Source organism: Chlorocebus sabaeus, chromosome 10 (assembly GCF_047675955.1).
Source record: "Chlorocebus sabaeus isolate Y175 chromosome 10, mChlSab1.0.hap1, whole genome shotgun sequence".
NCBI classification, from domain to species: domain Eukaryota; kingdom Metazoa; phylum Chordata; class Mammalia; order Primates; family Cercopithecidae; genus Chlorocebus; species Chlorocebus sabaeus.
In genome coordinates this window covers 88,110,521-88,129,513 of record NC_132913.1, presented here as the reverse complement: position 1 = coordinate 88,129,513, position 18,993 = coordinate 88,110,521, and the positions used below count along the sequence as shown (strand labels likewise).

Sequence of the window (18,993 nt, the reverse complement as noted above, 5' to 3'; positions counted from 1 at the left end):
TGCCACACTACAAGCCTCTGGCTGCAGGGGGTGTAGGGAGACCAGCCAGCAGGCAACTTTGATCCAGGATGGAGAGATGGTAGGTAGCTTCAGGGTCACCAGAAACTAAACGCCACCAAGGCAGGGGTCTCTGTTTCATTCCCTACTGTAGCCCCAGAATTGTTCTGTAGAACAATGGCTGGCACACATTAGATGCTCAACACCTGTTTGTGGGATGAATGAATAATATAGTGGTTAAGGATGGAGAAAATGGATTGGGTCAAGAAATTGTTGGGGGTAAAAATGAACAGGACATGATGAAGGACTAACTACTGAGTATGAGGGAGATAAATGCCAGGATGGCTCCTGGGATTCTTGCTTATGTTTCTATATGGATAGAGAAGTATTGCCGTTTTCTGCAACAGGTAATAGTAGAATAATCTAAATTTTGTGTGCTTCTTGGCCTCTGTTAAACTAAGACTCAGTTCTTCCTCCTCTCTGCACTCCTTGGGAGGTCCCAATCAAGGCTGGCCTCTAACTAGCCTCCTCTCTATGTTGGTGAACAGTTGAGGAGACGGGCTCTGGAGGCTTGAACAAACTAACCGAAGCCTTCTCAAGTATTTGGAGGGGGCTTTCTTCTCATTGTTTCAAATATATGTGAGTTCAGTGCAATGGCTAGGAATATTGTAGGTCGCGATAAGTATGAAGGATAAATGATTATGGCCAGGCACAGTGGCTCACGCCTGTAATCCTAGCACTGTGGAAGGCTGAGGTGGGAGGATCATCTGAGGCCAGGAGTTCGAGACCAGCCTGGCCAACATGGTGAAACCCCATCTCTACTAAAAATACCAAAATTAGCTGGGCATGGTGGTACACACCTGTAATCCTAGCTACTTGGGAGGCTGAGGCAGGAGACTCTGTTGAACCTGGGAGGTAGAGGGTGCAGTGAGCTAAGATTGCAACACTGCACTCCAGCCTGGGCAACACAGCAAGACCCTGTCTTCAAAAGAAAAAAAAAAAAAAAAAGGATAAATGATCATTCTCCATATGGCCTAAGTAGCCTTAATAACAAGGGGCTTATTATTGAAAAGTTAAACATTCTGTCCTGCCCTCGCCCCTCAAATTTATTCCAGTAGCTATAGATAAAGATTAAGAGTTTATAGGAGAAACGAGTTTGGCCAGGTATTTTCTTTTTGTGTTTAAGCAACTGTTTTTTGAGTGATGTTTCATGGGATACTTTTCCCATGAAATTCACAATCCAGATTTTTCCGCGACTGAGGCTCAGTAGAGTCATTCCCAATTTATTTATTTATTTATTTTCTGAGACAGAGTCTTGCTCTATCACCCAGTCTGGAGTGCAGTGGTGTGATCTCGGCTCACTGCAAACTCCGCCTCCCGGGTTCATGCCATTCTCCTGCCTCAGCCTCCTGAGTAGCTGGGACTACAGGCACCCGCCACTGTGCTCGGCTAATTTTTTGTATTTTTAGTAGAGATGGGATTTCACTGTGTTAGCCAGGCTGATCTCGATCTCCTGACCTCGTGATCCGCCTGCCTCAGCCTCCCAAAGTGCTGGGATTACAGGCGTGAGCCACCGCGCCCGGCCGTCATTCCCAATTATACTGTATAAATCTTTTCAAAGACTTATGTCAGGGATATCCGGATTTTATTAAATGAGTTTACAAATAAGATATATTGCACATACATATAAACATATATAAATTAAAGGATGGTTAAAAGTGTACACACACACACACACATGCACACTCACACTCCAGAACATGGTTATAGTTAGTTCTGGTTGGTGGGATTATGGCTGATTTTAACTTCACCTTATTCTTTTCAGCATTTTCTAATTTTTCCATAATGGACATGTGTTACTTTTACAAAGACAAAATGCAATGTATGTTATTAAAAGGAGGTCTAAAATAGCAAACATAGGTTATAACATGAAGTGATATTTATAAACCATGTATCTGCAAGTATTTTAGAAAATGCTAGGTTATTCTAACATTGAGCATTTGATTGATGGGCACAAATTAGTAGATGATTTATATCTGCAAAGATATGTTAGTCTTATCAAGAAACCATCAGACTTGAGAGGAAATACAGTTTCATCATATGGACCAGGTAGCTAAGAAGCTAAGTCCCAAATGGTAAATGAAATCAAAGTGTTTCACTTCTTACCATCGTATGTGACAGAGCTACTTTGTCGGACAACCAGACTATTCAAAATAGCCTGAAATCTTAGATGTGAAGGAATTCATTTTTTAGGAGCCAGACCATTGGAAGACTGAAAACATTAACCTCAGGCAAGAAAGGAAGATTAGAAATATCTTTTTGTTTGCTGTGTTTTTTAGTTTTCTTAATCTGCCCCATTCCAGAAAAGGGTATTTATTATTGCAAAATGTGAATGAGAACATTTTTAAAAGTCAGAAGTGCTTATGCTTTTGGGGTATGAGATGACACCATTCCACAGTGACCATGTCACCATCTGAGTCAGGAACCGGCAGATGACTGGCCTGTAGGCCAAGATCCACACGGAGGAGTTCCTGGAGTGGGTGGAGGGTGCTGGTTTCCTGGCCCTGCCCATCTGAGGAGGGCCGGGCCAGAGGCAGGTGATTGTAATCATTGCTGTAGACAATGGAATCAGATAAGGATCAGATCCCTAGACTGGGAGAAGACTTGGAGGGAAATTACAGGGTGGGGATTGTAAACTAGTTCAACCATTATGGAAAACAGTATGGCGATTCCTCAAGGATCTAGAACTAGATGTACCATATGACCCAGCCATCCCATTACTGGGTATATACCCAAAGGATTATAAATTATGCTGCTATAAAGACACATGCACACGTATGTTTATTGCAGCACTATTCACAATAGCAAAGACTTGGAATCAACCCAAATGTCCATCAGTGACAGATTGGATTAAGAAAATGTGGCACATATACACCATGGAATACTATGGAGACATAAAAAAGGATGAGTTTGTGTCCTTTGTAGGGACATGGATGCAGCTGGAAACCATCATTCTTAGCAAACTATCACAAGAACAGAAAACCAAACACCGTATGTTCTCACTCATAGGCGGGAACTGAACAATGAGATCACTTGGACTCGGGAAGGGGAACATCACACACCGGGGCCTATCATGGGGAGGGGGGAGGGGGGAGGGATTGCATTGGGAGTTATACCTGATGTAAATGACGAGTTGATGGGTGCAGCACACCAACATGGCACAAGTATACATATGTAGCAAACCTGCACGTTGTGCACATGTACCCTACAACTTAAAGTTTAATAATAATAAATAAATTTTAAAAAAAATAAATAAAAAATAAAAAAAATAAAAAAATAAAAAAATTAAAAAAAAAAGAAATATTGTTGAATTAGATTTGAAGATGGAAATAGGAATAGGTTATGTAGGGGAAGGAAATTAATAATTATGAGACTTCCTTTTAAGCAATATTTTTATAAGATCTTTTCACTCTATGGTTGGCTATTTTGAAGAGGTCAGTTAAGTATTTGGGCTTCTTTTAATATAGATTTGAAAATTAGAAATTTCCTTTTAAGAAGCAGGGAATCAACTCTTTTCTCTCTGAGAGGCCATCTATTACAGTGAAGCCAGGCAGCCTGGGTTTGAATCTTAGCCCCCAAATGCTAGGTGTGTGATCTTGGGAAAGTTATTGCACCTGTTTCCTCAATAGTAAAATGAAGAAAATACCAGTAGTTACCTGATAGAGTTGCCGTAATGACTAATATGCGTAAAATGTTTAGTGTGGTGCTCAGTCAATACTACCTGGTATTACTTAAATTAGGATGCTTAGGAAATTGGCAAAGGCTAGGCTCCATGACCTCTGGAAAGTTACCTGCTGTAACCTTCAGCAGGTGGGATTTGCCATGTGTGTATCCACATGGATAACTCCCTAGGCCTCTCCCTCCCGGGCTGGGAGGCATTGGTATGAAACAGAATGAAGGAGAAAGGGCGGGGCACGGTGGCTCACGCCTGTAATCCCAGCACTTTGGGAGGCCAAGGTGGGCGGATCACGAGATCAGGAGATCGAGACCATCCTGGCTAACACGGTGAGATCAAAACCATCCTGACTAACACGGTGAAACCCCGTCTCTACTAAAAAAATACAAAAAATAAGCCGGGTGTGGTGGCAGATGCCTGTAGTCGGGCAGGAGAATGGTGTGAACCCGGGAGGCAGAGGTTGCAGTGAGCCAAGATTGCGCCACTGCACTCCAGCCTGGGTGACAGAGTGGGACTCTGTCTCCAAAAATAAAAAAAAAGAATGAAGGAGAAAGGCAATAGCTCACAATGGGATCACCCTACTTCTAAATGACAGGCAGTCTGTGTATACTCTCTGTATAGGGAACACAGAAAGTGACATTATCAAATATGGCTATATGACACGTGGATTTCTGTGTGTGTGTGTGTGTGTGTGTGTGTGTGTGTGTGTTTGTTTTTGTTGAAGAGCTGGATGGAGTTGGTAGGATAGAGGGAGGGAATACTTAACCACTGTTTGGAGAAATCGATCAGTTGCTTTCCATTTAGCTATTAGTTTTTGCAGCATTTTATATATATATATACATAAAATACATCAAAAATTACTACATGTATACAAGGTGTATATATATGTGTGTGTGTGTGTGTATGTATGTATGCGTGTGTGTATATATATATACTTTTTATTTTTATTTTTTATTTTTTTGAGACGGAGTCTCACTCTGTCGCCAGGCTGGAGTGCAGTGGCGTGATCTTGGCTCACTGCAACCTCTGCCTCCTGGGTTCAAGCGATTCTCCTGCCTCAGCCTCCTGAATAGCTGGGACTACAGGTGCGTGCCATCACGCCTGGCTAATTTTTTTGTGTTTTTAGTAGAGACGGGGTTTCATCGAGTGAGCCAGATGGTCTCGATCTCCTGACCTCATGATCTGCCTGCCTCGGCCTCCCGAAGTGCTGGGATTACTTGTGTGAGACACGGCTCCCAGCTGCAGCATGATATTAATAAATTATCCTACTTCAGGTTGCTGAGATGATCAAATCAACACTTGGGAAACACTTTTTTAAAAGTCAAAAATTACTGCAGGTATACAAAGTATATTTGTGTGACTTGCTTTTTTCATTTCATGATTTGATTAGCTAGACACAGATTAGGTTATACATTTACCCAAGAGGTCTAAGAAGCAGGAAATAGACAAATCATCTTTTAGGAAAATAAACAATTCCCTACCATTTTGGTGAATCGATCTGCACAGGCCATTCGAACCCGTTCTGGCGTTGCTGGGCTCTGCACCATGAAGTCCTCAGCTATGTCTCTTTCTCTTCGCACTGTGGCCACAGCGTCAGCAATGGCAAAGAACACAGATGACCCCAGGAACATCCCAGACTCCCCGAGGCCCTGTAAGAAGGCACATTGGTTTAAGAAACTTCTATACTACACTACAAGTTTCTAGAGGGTAGGGACCAGGCCTTGTTCACCATTGTATCCCCAACCCCTGCACAGTGTTTTGTACACAAAATCTTCTCAATAAATGTTTGTTGGCTGACTTACTGACTGAATCAGAAGCTTGAGTATTCTTAAAAATCTCAGCATAGACTGGGCACAGGGTCTCACGCCTGTAATCCTAGCACTTTGGGAGGCGGAGGCGGGCAGATCACGAGGTCAAGAGATCAAGACCATCCTGCCCAACATGGTGAAACCCCGTCTCTACTAAATATACAAAAATTAGCTGGGCGTGGTGGCGTGCGCCTGTAGTCCTAGCTATTTGGCAGGCTGAGGCAGAAGAATTGCTTGAATCCAGTAGTCGGAGGTTGCAGTGAGTCGAGATCACGCCATTGCACTCTAGCTGGGTGACAGAGTGAGACTACATCTCAAAAAAAAAAAAAAAAAAAAAAAAAATTTCCCAGCGTAATCTGAGTTTCCCAGATCTTGAAATCTTGAATCCTGTCTGGGTTAAATTTTGTTCCGTAGGTAAGGTGTGTGTGTGTATGAGTGTCTTTGTGTGATAATGGGAAAGTACCCTACTTAATAAAACACATTCAATGGATTCAACTAGCCAGCTTTATCAGCACAGAGAAAAATGCCTTTTTAAACTCCAGGGTCAGGATAGGCATGGTACTCTAGAAGAAAAAGTACAGACTTTGATACCAGATGAAAGATTGTAAACCCATCATCTGCAAGGAGCAGGCAGGTATTGTCAATGAGTGATGCAGGCAGGTGAAGGACAATTAGGAGCAGTGGAAAGTAAGGTGAAGAAGAGCACCCCCATGTCCTGTCTACAAGAGGCAGCTGTTCTTTGGTTGTAGTTAGTCGTTGCCTTTCCAAGGATGCAGCCAAATTACCAGATCATCCATTTTCTTAAGAGAATTTAGGTATCTGTATTTTAATGTAAAATTCCCCAACTTGTAAAAATACTGTGTAGGCCAAAGAAAAGTAAATCTTCAGGCTAGATTTAGCCAGTAGACCACCAATTTGCGACCTTTGAGTTAGTGAGACTGAGTTTGAATCCTGACCCTGACTCCCCGTGTTTCTCTGGGTAAGTGAGATAATCTTCTCTGTTCCTTTGTCAGTGAAGTGTGGGCAGTGATGCCTACTTTATAGGGTGTTGCAAGGATCAGGAAACACAAAAGCACCTCGCACAGCTCCTGGTACCTGGTAGCTCTCTGTTGTTTTTACATGGTACCCTCCATGTGGGACCTGCAAACCCCTGATTTTCCTGAGGGTCTGCTTGTAAGTGACTGTCTGCAACTACAAGGACTCAAGGGTCCTGTCTGCCCTGTGTTACTCTTGGTGGCTTAAAAGCTGCTCTCTGTGGGCTCTTAGCTCCCTTTTACCTTTGCCCCTTAGAGTGATTTCCAGTCCAATCAGAATCCAAAGGTCCCATTGATTGTCCTTCCTTTCAGGTTTGCCCTGACCTCATCACTATAGGTCTAGAGGAAGTTCCTGGCGTTCCTGGGCTGACAGTGGGATCCAGTTTGGACATGATGAAATTTCTACAGATGTAGTTGGATACTTTTTTTTTTTTTTGTGGAGGATGGGTACTACCAAGAAGTCTCCCAAAAGATCTTATTTATTTATTACTCAGACTGGTCTTGAATTCCTGGGCTCAAGCAATCCCCTGCTTTAGCCTCCTGAGTAGCTGAACCTACAGGTGTGCACCACCATGGCCGGGAAAGATTTTAAAGTCTTAAGAGGAGTCAAGAAACTTTAACAATACATCTCAAACCTAGATGAAGTTTTTACTCTGAGGGTGGTTTTCACGTCATCTGCATAGAGCAAGGCAAACAAATAATGATGTTTATTTTAATTTGCAGTTTAATTACTTTAGCAATTACTAAGGGTTGATGTCTTTGCTTTCTGATGCTATTAACATTTTGTGCCAGATAATTCTTTGTAGTGGGGGCGGGGGCTGCCTTGTACAAAATCACCTCCCCCACTCCCCCTACCCCAAATTGAGACCCACTGTTCTAGATGCATTGCTGGGTATGGTAAGGACCCTGAGCTCCTCTGAGGTGAGTAATTTGTCTGAGACCACGGGGAGGGGATAGGGCTTGGCAGGAACCCAGGTCTTCTGCGACCTTAGTCCAGGGTTCTGTCCATGCTGCCACTGCTAGTATTTCAGTCGCATTGCACCTCCAATCCTGTTTAATATTGTCGTCTTCAGGGTCTTAAGTAAAAGTGTTATTCTGTTAAGAAGTCAAAGCTTTTTGGCAAGTTTTACAGTTTTCAGTGAAAGAGGAAATTATTAAAATCCTTGGCCCAAGATTGCCATGGGTGATTCATCTCCAGATTCTAGCAGTCTGTAGTGATTTGTTCCTGATAACAGTTAACACTGACTTACTATTTTGTCTGCCTGCTTTCATTTGCCATGTGCTACCCGATCCATGACACCGTGCAGTGGTAGGTTTGGGTGCTTACCTTAGATGAATAGATGGTTAGTGGGGTTTGTGATGATGGCAGCAAGGACACATTGAACTCCTCTGGGACATCAGTGACGGTTGGAATTTTGTACTCATCTGGGCTCCGAGAGTACAGGACGCCTTCTGGGGAGTATTTCAGTTCTTCAGTGGTATAAAGCCCCATTCCCTGAATAAACGAACCTTCAATCTGGAGGGGGACAATTTCAAGCTTTGTGACATTGTGTCATTTTTAGAAGGCCTTTACCTACCCTGAGATGACTCCCAGGAAGGGGCATCCTCCCAGGTGGGCCAGCACCTACCTGCCCAATATCAATGGCCGGATTTAGGCTGCAACATGCATCCATGATGATGTCCGTTCTGATTTTCTGCCCAAAATAAAAATTACCTTACCAAAAATCTTGAATTAAAAGTATCGTTTTCAGGTATACCCAAATGATCTTCAGTTTTTCCAGAACTCCTGCTGGCTAATTAACACTGCATTGAACCCTGTCAACATTAGAGCTGTTAAGATGCCTGCTGAAGTCTTCAAATTGAGTGCCAGGACTGTCCATGACCCTGGAAGATCTCGTGCATTCATGGTTTTGATTCCTCTTAAGTGACTCCAAAGTCCATGACATGCTAGTGTGTCTGAGTGAGTCACTTGGTAAATAATTGTTGTGCCTGGTTGTTCATCTGATTCTCAACCTGAATTTGTTGTTGGAATATAATTTATGAGCTCATGTAGTCCTCATGATAATCTGTGGCAGGTGGTACTATTGCCATTTTACTGAAAATCCTAGAGCCATACTGGCATGTATGAGTTTGTGGATTTGCAAGATCTCGGAAGGTATTCAGAGCAAATGTCAAGACCACCTTTGATTTGCTAATCTACTTCCTTCTCTGAGAAGCACCACATGAATCTGGCCCTGGTATTGGCACTGGGCATGGGCCTGCAGGTTGTTAAGGAGCCACTAAAAGCCTCTAAGTGCCTGTGGCCTATCTCCGGAGTATCTCAGGGCTTCCCTTCTGCCCCCATTTTCCGGTGCTTGTTCTGATAAGATCATCATTCTCTGTTTGGGCTCAATACCTCGGCTCCTACTTTCTATCTAGCCCTTTGGACTTGGCAATTCTCTTTTGACTCAAACCTTGGCCTCTTGGACAACCTACTCTGGCCATTGGGACCAGCCTTCATCTATCCTCAACCTGGATAGGGAGGGAGATTGGACACATCTCAGAGTGGGCCTTCAGTTTACTTCTACATTGAAACCTGGTGTGTTTTGCACTGTAAGTGCTGGACAGTGGAAAGAGATGGCTGTGCACTAACACTGAGTTGATGGATGATTTAGTTCACCAACCACAAATGGCCAGCCGCAATAGACCTGTCATTGAATTTCTCTGATTTCTCTTTAGTTAAAAGAAGTTTTGCCTCTTTAAGAAGTAAACTATTTAAAGGGATCAAAGTAATACTGAAATTATTGAACCTTAAACTCTAAATGTAAACTAAAAGACACAGAAAAGACCAAATTTTGACTTTTGTAGCGTCATAAATTCTGGAAGATCCCCATAAGTTTCATTTCTTTAGGGATTTATACCAAGGCCCTTGGGTAAAATTGCATCCTTTATAATGCAAGTTGTTAATTTTGGGTTAAGCATGATTCCCTGTCTCCAATGGGTGGTTTCTTGGCTGTTCAATTAAATAGAAAATATAAAAATTATTTTCATACCTCTCTTCCTCCAAAATGTGTTTCAGTAACACTTTTTGGATAATTGACTTTGGAGAAACAGCACATTGCTATGTGCTTTCAAAATGTTTGCTCAAGACTATTTACTAAGTTAGTTATTCCTTCAGATTAGAAAATGTGTGTTTTCTTTATAAATAGAAGCTTTTTTTGGGAAGAAAACTTTGAAAGTGATTTTGTTGTCTAAATGAAATAAAAAATTTAATACATTTTAGACTATCATCAGCAATTCCTTTTTGACTACTATATTGTCTTTTTACATGGAAATTCAGGATTAGGCTAGATCTCTGGACCCTCCCATGGAATTGAAAGAATCTTGTTATAAGAGAATGACATAATGGAATTGGGCTATTCACTATACAACACACTTTTGTTGTTGTTTTGACTTGCCAAGAGGAAAGTTAGACTTGACTTACCTTGTGAGCACCTGTCAGGCAGTCAATTTCAACCTCAGAACAGGCAGCTCCATAGACATAGTAAGGAAATGGGTCCCCCACCCCCTTCTCCCAGTCCATGAAGGCCTTGTAGCCCCTGAGGGAAGAAATAAAGCCTTTTAGCTTGAGTGGGGGAGATCCCATGTTGATTTATTTTAAAAGTTACCAAAGTTTTTTGGGAGAATTTCATTTTTTTTCCCAGAGAGGGCACAAATACAGTCTCCTACTACCACAAATTATGCAGTTGAGTTTCCTACATTTGGGGAAACCACAGGGGTCAGCATTTCTGCAGTAAAATAGGTAAGATAAGCCTCACTCAAGGAAAACCACCTTCGGGATCATGATATCTCCCCTGCCAGGTAACTATAGCATTTCATTTGATTTATGTTCATTTTAATTGCCTTTTAAACTCATCAAAGAGGATATTCCTTGTGGCACAGTTAGGATGTCAAAAAGAGGGAGAAGCCAACAGATTGTTTGGGACCAGACCTCACAGTGTGCCTGTATCTTGACCACAAAGGATTTAAGCGTTAGCCTGCCTGCCCACTGAGAACCTCAGTTGAATTTTATCAGTGGTCCCTCTGGAACCACTGTTCCCAGAGGGAGCCCATGGATAGTGCTAAGCAAACTCACAGGGAGCTGGTGGTAATTCAGGGTTGGTAAAAAAGGACTGGTGATTCAATGCATTAATCTATAATAGAAGATGTATTCAGATAGAGGGCTGGTTTACTCTCTTCTTGGGTAACTGAACTTAGGAATTTAGAACTCATTATGTACAAGGCTCTGGGCTGGGCTGTTATCTCCTTATTTCCTCATTCTTCATGAGGATTTGCTTTACTGTTTTTTTTGTGTGTGTGTCTATTGTTTGGTGGTTTGTCTGATCAGACTGTAAAACTAATGTCACATGCTTCTTGAATTTGACAATGACTGGTGATTATCATCCTACTCATTCTCCGTTGTCTAGTAAGGAGCTTCGAAATAGACAGGTTTTATGGTAAATGAAGGGGGATTTGTAAAATTGAGATGGAAGTCATTTCTAATGATAATATATTTTTACTACTCACAAGAAAGAATAGTAAATGATTAGATGATTAAATAAATAATGTAAATATGTAAATAATGATTAAATAAATAGTAAATAATGATTATAATGATTAGATTTGTAAGTCAAGCATCTAATCTTTTTTTTCCCCAATAAGGGTGTTTTGTTGTTTAATTTTTTTTTGACATAACTGAAAGGCCTATGTGAAATCATAGAATTTTGGGCCTAGAAGGGACCTCAGCAGTCGCATAATAAAAATGTATTTTACAAATGAGGGACCTGCGGCCCAGAGTTGAGGCAGTTTGGTAGTCAAGAAAGTGACCATGTTCTCTGGACGCAGCAGCAGCACTGTGGTGACAGCACAATCAACGCGAAAGCCTCAGCATTTCCATTGTAATCGCACTCATTCAAGCAAAGCTATCTTCAGTAGGGAATTTCCCATGTAGAGAGCATGGACACTTTGACTTTACCTGTCCTCAAACTGACCCTTTGCTTATTTTAATAGTAAAAAACACACCTCCGGGTGGAGACTGAAGATACTAATGAGACATGTAATGTATGAACAAGCATGTACAGCTGCACATGTGCACCCAGAAGACCACCCAGAACGTGCTTACTAGTAACACCTCTTCCCACTTCCTCATGAATAATCATATAAGACCCCCATAAAGGGAGCATCTGCAATGCTAGTCTTTGCTGTCTCATCCTTACGGACAGCCTGCCCAAAATTCTCTCTCAGGGTGTACTGTCTACTCTGCACCTCATTTTCAAAATACTCTTTTTTTTTTTTGCAATAAATTACTCAATGCTGCACATCTTTTCCTGTGTGTCTCTTTTTGTTTGCTGTGTCTGTTGTTTAAATTCTTTTAAACTAAGAAGACAAGAACCAAAGTATCACAACAGCCATCAACGGTGATTGAGTTACGTAGTATTTTCTCAGCTACATCAAGATATTATTGTGATGTTTACCTGAAGTATCCAGTGGCTGAGAGACTGATTCTTTGTTCAAATGCAGCTTCTATCTGCAAAATGGGCATATTTAGTTAAAGCAAAACAAATATACCATCTGCTAGGTGAAGACAGAAATGTCCAATCTAAAACTGACATCTCATAATTGTTGCTGGTACTTTGCTACCAATAATAGAACTCATAATCACATTATTTTTCCATAACTGGCACACTAACAATTTCCTTCTGATTGACTTTAGAAGTCTGGGTTGAACAAACATAAAACAGAATCTTGCTGCACATCCCTGAGATAGGGGCTCAGTGCACAAGGTATTTGTACTTCATTTCTAAATGTTAGAACTTTATAGTAAGCATGTGTGTAAATGTGAAATAATTGTTCTAATGAAAAAAGTCATAGGATATTGCAAAGTTGGATTAAGTTAGTCGTCTCCTTTGAGCCATTCAACAGTAAATAGGCCTTTTAGTTTTCTTCTTAACCTACCCAGAACATCATGCGCACGTGTGTGTGTGTGTGTGTGTGTGTGTGTGTGTGTGGCTTAGGAAGGCTCATTCTTTTGCTCTTATTTCTTACTTAAGCAGAGTGTATTCTTCATACACTTCTATTTCTCCTTCCAGTGATTGCTGTTTCCTGTGTGCTTTCTCCATACACACCTGGTACACATCCTGGAGTAGCCTCCTCAACCTTTAGAGATCCTGCCTGTTTGCAGAAATCCACTCAACTGGGGAAGGGGCAGGGGGCATGCTCCATCACTGTGACACTTAGAGGAACTGTCTCTGTGTGTGATGGCTGTGCACTGCTGTGGTGCTGTCTCAGTACTGGTTTAGATTGTTTTCTCATTTGTAGTAACAAAGGGAGTGGAACACTTACCCAGTTTTCCCATGTACCTTCCGGATGTTTCTTAATGATGGGCTCAAGGCGTTTCAGAAGGATCTGACAAGCATTCTTGAAGTAGTAAAGAATGGAATCCACATTAGAGAAGAGCCCAGTGGTTCTGGTGGTTACGATTTGTGTGAACAAATGTTCACTGATTAGGTCAGCAAGTGGTATGGAGTGTGTGATCCTGAAAACTCGGCAACACAACTCCTGCCCTTGACAACAGTATTGGTTACTGGAGGGTTTTTTTCCCCTTTCTGTCTCACTTCCTGTGAAAATATGGGTTCAGCTGAATTTCTACTTTCAGATCTTCTTTCTTAGAATATTCAGGTTCTTAACTTCTCTCTCTCTCTCTCTCTCTTTTTTTGGTTTGTTTTTTTTGAGACAGGGTCTCACTCTGTCAACCAGGCTGGAGTGCAGTGGCACCATCTTGGCTCACTGCAACCTCGACATCTGGGCTCAAGCAATCCTCCCACTTCAGTCTCCTAACTGGGACTCCAGGCACTCACCACCAAGCCTGGCTGATTTTTGTCTTCTTTGTGGAGATGGGGTTTCACCATGTTGCCCAGGCTGGTCTTGAACTCCTGAGCTCGAGCCATCTGCCTACTTCAGCCTCCCAAAGTGCTGGGATTACAGGCATGAGCCACTGTGCCTGGCCCTTAGCATTTTTTTTCTACATCTTCTGTATTTTTGTATATTTCTCTCTCTCTCTTTTTTTTTTTTTTTTTGAGATGGAGTCTTGCTCTGTCACCAGGCTGGAGTGCAGCAGCATGATCTCGGCTCACTGCAACCTCTGCCTCCTGGGTTCAAGCGATTCCCCTGCCTCAGCCTCCCAAGTAGCTGGGACTACAGGCGTGTGCCACCACGTCTGGCTAATTTTTTGTATTTTAGTAGAGACGAGGTTTCACCATGTTGGGCAGGATGGTCTCGATCTCCTGACCTCGTGATCTGCCCGCCTTGGCCTCCCAAAATGCTGGGATTACAGGTGTGAGCCATGGCATCCTATTTTCATTCAAATTTGTGCTTTCCAGTCTGTAACAATGACATGCCAGAATCCCCCTGTGTCTGATCTCACCCTCTATCTGTTCATTCAACCACCATCAAACCAATACAATAAAGGCCTTGGCTTTGGGTATGAAATGAGAAAACAATTAAATTTACTTTATAATGACCTAGATCCACAAAGTTTCTGATCTTTAAAAGAAATCTAAAACTTAATACTCTAGAAGATGGATTGACACTTATTTTGGGCTGACAACTCCCATACACTCTGAGCTGTTCCTCTCTTGTGTTTGACCCTACTCCAAATTAGATCTCATGCATTTGAGGTTTCTCACACATTTGTTCCAAGCAAAAAAGAGTCTTTGCTTTCTCATTCCTTAAGTGATATCACCACAAAATTGGACTGATTTGAAAGGGGTTCCTACTGGTGGTATCATTGTAGCATTTTGGGAAAATATGACTCATCACAATATCCCAGTGGAAAAGTGAACAATTTGCAACAGAAACATGACGAATAGATATATTTCAAAAGTACATGCAATCAGATATTTGAATTAAGGAATATGAAGTCATGATTCTATTCTGAGACAGTGAAAATTTAGCACTTTTTAAAAAATATCAGTTAAAAAAAATCAGTACAAAGAAAAGCTCTAAGTACTCGGTAAAATACCACTGAAGACAATGCTTCCATTGCACCCTGTCTCTTTGGCTGGGGTCTGCCTGCCTGGCTGCCTGCAATAACCTGGTTATGCTGGAAGAAACTTGCACAGCTCTGCATTACTTGGCAGTCAAATTTCTTCTTGCTGTGTCTCCTAGGAACAGAGACTGCCTGTTCACCAAAATCCATTCTCCCCTTCTTCCGTATCAGCCGGACATACGGTTTCCCACTACTCTACATTTCCCAACCTCCGTTGCAGTTAGACATAGCCTGAAACTGGTTCTGCTAATGGACTGTGAGTGGAGGTTGCATCACTTCCAGATCTGGCTCAGAGTCTTCCACACCGGCTCCTCCATGCTCACTAGAATGATGACACCCAGGGCGACTTGGCACGCCACATGTTGAAGATGGTGGAGCCTCCATCAATTTGGATGCTCAAATGACCAAACAATGCTCGGGACTAATATGTGTACAAGACAGGGACTTTTACTGTGTTTGAGCCTTTACATTTTGCGTCTGTCATCTCAATTTAGCCTACTCCAAATACACTTTCCCAATATTTTAATTATCCCAGACTATGTTTAGTGACCCAGATGACTTCTCTGAAGTCAACTATTGTACCTGTATCCAGCCATAAAAACCAGAGATGTGGGAGAGGCACACCAAGGAGAGACAGGAAGACTCACCTGCACAGCTCTGCCATTGACATCTGCACCGATAGACGCTGCTGTAGCAATTGTATTAGGTACTGTTGCTGTGCTCGTTTCAGAGATGTGGATACAGGACATGGGTATTTTTAACTCACGGCTGGCCACCTATGATAAACAAATATTTTCAAGTCCAGCAAGGACTTCTATTAATATTTGAATCATTATTTTTCTTAATAAAAATTATTTGTTATTACATCCATAATACCCTTTTAAGACTAAAATAATTTACTTTATAAGCATTGAAACTACTTTTTTTTGTAAGGCCTCATGCTGATTTTTACAGTGTTTTCTTGGTAATATTCCACAGTGGTTCTTTTCAAATTTAGTCCATTTAGAATGTTAAGAATTTCCTTTTTTCTAAGTTTTAAATGTGTAGGAAGTAGGCCAAATTGAGATTTTCAGGCACTTATTTGGTTCAGTGGCAGGAAGAAAAAGAGGGATGGAGGGAGAGAGAGAGAGAAAGAGAGAGAGAGGGAAGACTGAGATGAGATTGACACAGAATTTGGTCTGAAATCTTTCGATATCAGTATCAGATGAACTTGGAATGACCCTGAGGACCTTTTTCTTGCTCTTATCCTCCCCACTTTTTTTCTATTTGTTCTCCGTTGCTTATATTCCTCCAGTATTTGCTGTTCATTTTTTCTGTTTTTTAAAAATATTTTTTAAAAGATTATTATTATTATTTTAGAGATGGAGTCTCACTGTGTTGCCCAGGCTGATCTTGAACTCCTGGACTCAAGTGACCCTCCTGCTTCAGCCTCCTGAGTAGCTGGGACTACAGGTGCATGCACTGCACCTGGCTTCTTTTCTGTTCTTTTCCTTCCAGTTTCTCTAGCAAACACATGTGGAGATGAAGATATTTAATCAAGAAATGAAAAGGAAAGAAATGAAAGAGAAGAAAGGACAAGGAAAAAACTTATTTTGGCTTCTCTTGTCTTTTTGTTTTTGCAAAAAACACCTTCTCCAGATATCCTGTTCCCAAATGCTGATCTTCGGACTAGTGTCATTCAATATGAAGTTTCTCCAGAAAGATGCAAAATGAAAAAAAGAGATGACTTTGTTGCTTCTTGGTGGTGAAAATCCAAAGGGAATTTATTGGTTCATATAATTGAGCAGGATAGATGGAGCTAGTGTGAAGTACATGTGGATCTAGGGGCTTTGTGGTCTCATCAGGGTCTCCTCTCAGCCTCTCACATTTGCTTTTCTTTCTACGACGGCCACACCATTGACATCAGTAGACAGGTTCCATCCATGGCACAGAACTGCCTGTGGCAGCCCCTGCCCTATAGTATAGCACTTAAACAGCCACAGGGGAAAGATGGCTCCTTTCTCCCAGCATCTACACATCAATCCCAGGAAAGGCTCTGAGTGGCCTTGCTTGAATCATGTGTCCTTTCCCAGAGTCAGTGGGATTCTGGAACCCTGACTGACCAGAAGTGGGTCTTGTGCCTAGATGTGCGGCAGGCATGGGAGTAAGGGTGGGGATGGAGCTGAAAGGTACCCGAATTGAGGAGTCTTTCAGAAATCTATGGCATGTGAGAGGTACAGCACTCCAAATGACCTAAGGGGCTGGATGGTCAAAAGCTACAGATGCACGCTATAACAATCTAATACATTTGTCACAGGGTTATTTAAAGAATTATTCTTGTTTTCTCTTGAGATTATATTCTTACTAATTGGTGTGTATGTATGTGTGTTAAATATCTTATAAAACTTGTAGGATGATGGCTGTTGATGAAATACTCATCCTTACTTGTCAAAATAAAACATTAGCAATCTAATATTGTTGTCTAAAATGTAAACATTAAAACTACAAAAGCTGAGAAACTCCTGCTCCTGGTTGCCTGCTTGGAGCTCCCACCACAGGGCTCCATGGGTTTCTTAGTGGCGTTTTCACTAATGATCACCCCCATCCATGAACCCTGGCCAAGCTCCAGGACTGTCTGCATACACGTGGGATTTCTGCCACCTCAGCCTTTCTATTTGATATGTAAGAAACCTTCCAACTAAATAGTCAAGATCTCAGTGTTTGAATACAGGGAGTCAGCATTTACCCTAAGAGATGAATCCCAACTTTCAACAATGCATATAGAGAGTAATGCTTTAATTTTATTTATTTTACCTGCAGCATTTTGGTGTGAATACCTTGTCCCAGTTCATTGCCTCCATGTGTGACCAACACAGACCCATCTGTGTAGATATGAACCAGTGCAGCTGCCTAGTAAAAGAATCGGAAGGCATAGCTCAGTGCAAGCTAGCATTTGGTGAGGTTCAATATAAAGCATAAGGTAGTGAAACACCAGTCTCAGGGAGTGGAGGGGGTCAGAGAAGCAAACTTTCCTGGTAGGATGCTGAAGTTTAGTTCTGTTTTGTGCAAAAAGTCGCCTGTAAAGAACATTCCTCCTGATTTTCATAGGAGCCCCTTTGGATACCCCAGGAGTTGGTAGTATCGGTTCCAGTTGTTTGAAAGTCACTCTCATGCTTAAAATCACTGGCTGACCATTAAGCTAGTTATTTAAATGTTTTAGTTACTTGCACATAGTGTGTACCAACTGTGCTCAGCTCTAGATACATAAGGATGAACAAGACATGGCTCTTCCTCAAGCTGCTCACAGTGTGGTGGAAAGACAGGCTGGAGAGCAAGTCACTGTAGTGTAGGATGACCAGTGAGATAATGAGAGTGGCATATGGTGCCCTGGGAGATCTGGGAGGACAGGTCCAACTCCTGTGCTGCTCAGGGGTGACAAGTGACAACGGAAGAGAATCACAGACTGAAGAAGGCTTTGCCATGGGCAAGGTGGGCAAACCCCCCACAGCCTGGAAGGGAAAGCTCGGCTCCTTATTCCACTAGGAGGCCTTGTGGGATTTGGTCTCTTGTACAGTCCTTGTGGCCCCCTGCCTTGCCTCCGAGACTGGCCCCACTGCAGTCTCCTTTCTGACCTGTGCTCCTTGCTTCTGTCCGATCTCTTGTTCTGGCCGGCTTCTCCTCCTCTTCCTTACCTGTCTGCCCAGCCTGCAGGGCCACATCCCACAGTCTATGTTCTGTTAAAACTTCCTCACTTGGCCGGACATTGTGGCTCACGCCTGTACTCATCCTAGCACTTTGGGAGGCTGAGGTGGGTGGATCAAGAGGTCAGGAGTTCAAGACCAGCCTGGCCAAGATGGTGAAACCCCCATCTCTACTAAAAATACAAAAATTATCCAGGCATAGTGGTGGGTGCCTGTGATCCCAGCTACTTGGGAGGCTGAGCAGAGAACTGCTTGGACCCAGGAGGCGGAGGTTGAAGTGAGCCGAGATCACGCCACTGCACTCCAGCCTGGGTGACAGAGCAAGACTCCGTCTCAAAAAAACAAAAGAAAACAAAACAAAACAACCCAAAAACTTCCTCACATGTGTCTTATCCCCATCTGGGAAGGATCGATCACTTCCTTCTTTGTACTTCTCCTTACAGGAATACTGGGTTGAAGAGTGTCCCTCCCCTGCCCCCTAAAATTCATGTCTGTCTGAAACCTCGATACACAACTTTATGTAGTCTTTGCAGATGCAACTACTTAAGATAAAATCATACTGGATTGTGGGGGCCCTGAATTCAATGACTGGTGTCCTTGTAAGAGGGCCATGGAAGATGGAGGCAGCCGCGACTGGAGTTATGTTGCCACAAGCCAGGTAATACCAGGAGCC

The 18,993-nt window shown here is 42.3% G+C and overlaps 1 protein-coding gene and 1 non-coding gene across 2 annotated transcripts in view; both read right to left on the bottom strand.

Annotated features, from left to right (window-relative positions):
• The window catches only part of LOC103217619 (aldehyde oxidase 2), a 79,257-nt gene that overhangs the window by 10,013 nt on the left and 50,251 nt on the right, over window positions 1-18,993 (bottom strand). The window contains exons 27-34 of the mRNA XM_038001780.2: window positions 17,434-17,529; window positions 15,288-15,416; window positions 12,936-13,010; window positions 12,068-12,120; window positions 10,039-10,153; window positions 8,204-8,269; window positions 7,903-8,091; window positions 5,215-5,382 (exon numbers count right to left, since the gene is read on the bottom strand). Coding sequence (XP_037857708.2) covers window positions 5,215-5,382; window positions 7,903-8,091; window positions 8,204-8,269; window positions 10,039-10,153; window positions 12,068-12,120; window positions 12,936-13,010; window positions 15,288-15,416; window positions 17,434-17,529 — 891 coding nt within the window. The remainder of the gene's footprint in view (window positions 1-5,214; window positions 5,383-7,902; window positions 8,092-8,203; window positions 8,270-10,038; window positions 10,154-12,067; window positions 12,121-12,935; window positions 13,011-15,287; window positions 15,417-17,433; window positions 17,530-18,993) is intronic.
• Window positions 10,255-10,423, bottom strand: LOC119625575 (U1 spliceosomal RNA). Its single transcript, XR_005241759.2, has one exon. It is a non-coding gene; the product is annotated as a U1 spliceosomal RNA (small nuclear RNA).